Source organism: Pygocentrus nattereri, chromosome 18 (assembly GCF_015220715.1).
Source record: "Pygocentrus nattereri isolate fPygNat1 chromosome 18, fPygNat1.pri, whole genome shotgun sequence".
NCBI lineage: Eukaryota > Metazoa > Chordata > Actinopteri > Characiformes > Serrasalmidae > Pygocentrus > Pygocentrus nattereri.
Genome location: NC_051228.1, coordinates 16,548,055 through 16,553,054, shown reverse-complemented (window position 1 = coordinate 16,553,054; position 5,000 = coordinate 16,548,055). Strand labels below are relative to the sequence as shown.

Genomic DNA, 5,000 nt, shown 5'->3' with positions numbered 1-5,000 from the left:
ACCACCTAGCAACACCATAGCAACCATCAGGAAATTACATAAACTAATAAATTAATGTACTTATTCTAATGTTAGCTCCACTCACTGTTCACTCTATTAGATACTCTTACCTTGTTGGTCCACATTAAAGTCGGAGACAGTAGCTCATCTGCTGCACAATTTGTGTTGGTCATCCTCTATTCTTTCTTTAGCGCTCACCGGATGCTGTTGGCTGAATGTTTTTCCTTCTCAGTCCAGCAGCGACATTGAGGTGTTTAAAAACTCCAGCAGCACTGTGTCTGATCACTCGCACCAGCACACTGCAGTGCTGAGAATGACCCACCACAACTACTCTGTGGGGGTCCTGACCGCAGAAGAAGGGGTTGAGCTCCCTCTGTTCTGAGCTGTGAGGTTAATGTATGTTTGTGTGTGTCGGTGTTGTGTAGGTGATCGCTGATATGAGAGAGAAGCGATACGAGGAGGAGGGAATCGGGAGCAGCTACATGTTCCGTGTGGATCACGACACCATCATCGACGCCACCAAGTGTGGAAACTTTGCTCGATTCATCAACCACAGCTGCAATGTAAGAATTCAGCACAAAACCCTGACTCAGATTCACAGTCTGGTCACCTCACAGGACACACTGACAAAACAGAACCATTGAAGACTGTTTCACTCTCATTCAGGAGATCACACTGTATAATCAACATAGAATAGAATCCATGTAAACATCTCAGTCGGAATAGTCTAATCCGATTTGACGCCATTAGGAATACAATTTCTGTCTGATTGAACAAGATGGGTAATCCTCTAAATAATCTATTAAATAGAAGAAATTCTGTGTAAATACCTGTATGTGATAACATTCCAAACCGGAAAGTTAAAGTATGTTCTGCGCATGTGTGCCACATCATAGTGAAAGTTTATAATGTTCAACATGGTGGGAGCAGAAACTGGTCTGCACAGGAGACGAAGTTTATATTTCAACAGCAGTGGGATGGGCGTCCAGCTTATGTATCTCAGAACATGACATCTGCCTCTCTGCCTTCTTTATTAAGTACAACCCAATTTCTAAAAAATGTGGGACACTGTGCAAAATATAGATAAAACCAAAATGCAATAACCATTTAATCATTTGAACCCTATATTCTATTGAATATAGTACAAAGACAACTGATCAAATGTTGAAACTGAGAAATTTTATTGTTTTTTGAAAAATACGCCCATTTTGAATTCGATGTTATCATGTTCCAAAAAAGTTGGAACTGGGCCAACAAAAGGCTGGTTGTGAAATGCTAAAAAACACTGGCAACAGGTTGGTTGCATCACTGGGTGCAAAACAAGCATCCCAGATAGGCTTTTAGAGGTAAAGATGAGGAGGGGTTAATCACTCTGTCAAAGACTGGATAATCAAATAGTGCAACAATTAAAGAAGTAAGTTTCTGAACATAAATAGCAAAGAAATTTTGCCAAAAACCAGTGTTTGCTGGCCGTGATCTTTTGGGCCCTCAAGCGGCACTGCATTAAAAAAAAGACATGATTCTGTAGTGGAAATTCAGTGGACAGTATTCATGAAGGTACAGAGGTGCATTAGTACACATGGCATGGGTGACTGGCACATGTGTAAAGGCACCAGTAATGTTTTATTCAGATGGCATCTTTTTCAGGGAGGGTCTTGCTTATTTCAGTAAGACAATGTCAAACCACATTCTGCATGTATTACAGCAGCATTGCTCCGTATTAAGAGTCCAGGTGCTAAACTGGCTTGCCTGCAGTCCAGACCTGTCACTACTGAAAACATTATTGACAAGTTATGAAATGAAAAATATGACAAATGAGCCCCCAAACTGTTGAGCAGCTGAAATCCTATATCAAACAAGAAAGGGAAAACATTTCACTTTCAAAAGTACAGCAGTGTCTCCTCAGTTCCCAAACACTTACAGAGCGTGGTTAAAAGAAGAGGTGATGAAACACAGTGGTAAACATGCCCCCATCCCGACTTTTTTGGAACATATTGTTGGCATCGAAGTCAAAATTTTGAATCTGATCACTTGTAGTGTGCATGTAAACGGAGATTTTACTCAAATTGTGATTTAAATTGTTTTCCAGTTTAATAATTCATCACATATGTTTGTGTTTCCCTCAGCCGAACTGCTACGCCAAGGTCATCACTGTGGAGTCACAGAAGAAGATAGTTATCTACTCCCGACAGCCGATTAATGTGAACGAGGAGATCACGTATGATTACAAATTCCCCATTGAGGACGAGAAGATTCCGTGTCTGTGCGGAGCGGAGAACTGCCGGGGAACGCTGAACTAGCCCGGGGGAACAGCAGCACGGTCAGAGCACCCAGATAGGCGGGCACAGGGCAGAAACGGAGCAGTCGCCCCCCCTAACTTCCCACCCCCAACTCCCTCCCTGCCAGAGTGCTGAGGGCTCTTTAATAAACACGTCTGATGATTGTTTACGATTTACAGGTGCTCTTTCAACCACATTAAGATGAATTTTTCTACCACTCTTCCATTCAGCTTTGTATGGAGAAAGAAAATGACTGTAGCCCCGCCCCCTGCCATCCCCCACTGTAGCGTCTAGGTTACTGGACCCCCCCCCAGTTTTCTCCACTAAATACCCCATCCCATCTCTGTCTGTCCAAGCGCACAAAAGGCCTCTGCTGCACACCCACACAGGGAGAAACAGGGCTTCACAGTAATAATCCAGCTCACTTCTTCTTCATTAATTGTTCAGTGGATTGTTTCACCTCTCGGCCCACTCTCCCCTCTAATTACAGTTTTATTTTCATGCTGTTTGTCTGAAAGGACTCTTTTTCACACTGAGAGCTTAAATCTCATCATATGTGTGAAAATATTATTGCACAGTTCACCTGTGTGGCCACTAAACAGAAGTTCAGGTAAATTTACTCTTCTGCTCACAGTTACAACTCACTGCTGTTTCTACCACTGACTGCTTGTTAGTTAGTTCACTGCCCCCTGCAGACTGTATACTGTAACTGCAGCCTTCAGGATAGCAATACAGGCCTGAAAGGGCACCAAAAACTCCACCATTTTTTTCACACTTTTGCATATGTGAAATGGTTGATTGTAGAAACTCAGATTTCTTTACAGTGGTGATGATGGGAACCAGGGGTCACCACGGCAACAACACAAATATAGACATTTTATTTCATATCCAAAACCACCAGTGAACCGCAACATGTATTTTCTGGAATGTGGATGATGGTAAACTATTATGTATGGCATATTATGTATCGCTCCATGAAGTTTTGAGAGCTTAAAATCCATGAATGGATTAAGTTCTCAAAACTATCATAAAACAGTGTTTCAGACATCAGTGAATCAGTGGCAGTGAATTCAATACCTATTCATGTAATAACTTTCTGTGAGGAAGTTTTTAGAAGTGGACGTCTGGTTCCTATCACCACCACTCCACAATTCTGACTCTAACCTGATGATTGAAGCCTGTGCAGTAGTAGAAGAAGTGATGCCTGCTCCTGTTAAACAGTCCTTACTTTGGGCTTAAACTATCTCTTGAATTTGAGAAGTGGCCAAACAGGTTGTGCATTTGTGCTCTGACGTCACAGAGTCCAGTCTGAGTTTAGTAATGTATTGTTTAATGACCCCACTGGTTATGATCCTGATCCTCAGAGCTGCTCTAACACTCTTTAAGCTAAACCTTCTTCACAAAGCTGAGTATTAACACCATCTACATTCATTACTCCAATGAAAGCTTTTTTCATTACTGGTGCTGTATTAGTTATGACGGAGGGCTTGCTAATGCTTTGCGGCGCTGCTATGTAGCTTCATGCTGAAGTTGTTCTATAGTTCACTCCCATGTAAGGAGCTCTGGGTCTGAGTCATTTATCTCTATGGGAAAATGAAAAGGGTTTTGGAAAATTGCTGCTGTCTCAAAAAACGGAGACGTTTGGTCATACATACATTTTTTTTCCGCACTGGATCCTCTGAATTATGAGGTCATTTAGCTGTCAAAATACCACAAAAGCTGGGTTCATGTGTTGGCAGTAGGCAGACAATGGCAAACCGGATATTCCGTTGTTTACAACAGAGCCAAGAAGGAAAATTCTGCGACAGTCGGAATGTGGCAGCAGTAACATTCTGTCAAGAGTTCGGTTTTCCAAATTTTGGCATCAACAGCAAAAGTGAAATTATCTGTATGTGTTTTTTTAGAGAGCCGTGGATGCCAAACATCTCGCTGTTGAATTCCAGATGAACTGAGTATTTATACCGGAACACAAAATAAGAACACAGAGCGCCTTTTTTTTACCGGTGATGCGGTCACTATGCCAACGTTTGTATGGCTTATTGCTGCTGTGTGATGTGTACTGCTTTAAAGCACGGAATCATATTTTTTTAGTTTGTCGTTATGCAAGCGTGTGAACGCAGCATCATGCTACAAGGATGAACTGCGTGCTGAAATGACTCAACACTGTTGTACACCAACACCAGCTACTCAAAAATGCCAAACGTCTCTGAGCTCCCACACTGGACAGCCTGCTGGTCTACGTGGGGGATTTTAGTGAGGTCAGTCTGATGAGGTCAGTTTAGTTCATAACAGTCTTAGCTTACAGGTCACACTGTTCACTTTTCAGCTCCTTAATGAGCTCATTTGGTCAGGTGTGGCTGGATAATAAAATAAAATACGTCATGAAACCATTTCTGAGCTTGTGAATATCGTCCATATTCGATCATTTATGAAGAGCAGAATCAGTCCTGCTTTGCTGGATTTAGTGCAGCAGTGTGTGAAAAGCTGAACATAAATCACTACATTCAGTTTTTGATTTGATTTTTTTTTTTAATGTGCCAATGCAGAGCATTTCAGTTCACCATAGACTGAAAGCAGCGATTCAACACTGTTAATGTTCCCCATAAAGATAAACAGCGCAGACCTGGACTTCCTTATAGGGTACCTGTAGTATTGTGCTCTCTCTCCCTGCTTAACGCTGTTCAGTGCTGAATCGCCACTCATGGGATGTTATCAGGTTAA

General features: G+C 42.0%; 1 protein-coding gene across 3 annotated transcripts in view; it reads left to right on the top strand.

Moving 5' to 3' along the window:
* The window catches only part of setd1ba (SET domain containing 1B, histone lysine methyltransferase a), a 37,565-nt gene that overhangs the window by 31,101 nt on the left and 1,464 nt on the right, over positions 1-5,000 (top strand). For all 3 annotated transcript variants that reach the window (XM_017693631.2, XM_017693633.2, XM_037547019.1), the window contains 2 exons: positions 426-563; positions 2,127-5,000. The exon at positions 2,127-5,000 is cut by the window's right edge and continues 1,464 nt beyond it. In XM_017693631.2, the coding sequence (XP_017549120.1) occupies positions 426-563; positions 2,127-2,300 (312 nt within the window). In that variant the 3' untranslated portion in view covers positions 2,301-5,000. The remainder of the gene's footprint in view (positions 1-425; positions 564-2,126) is intronic.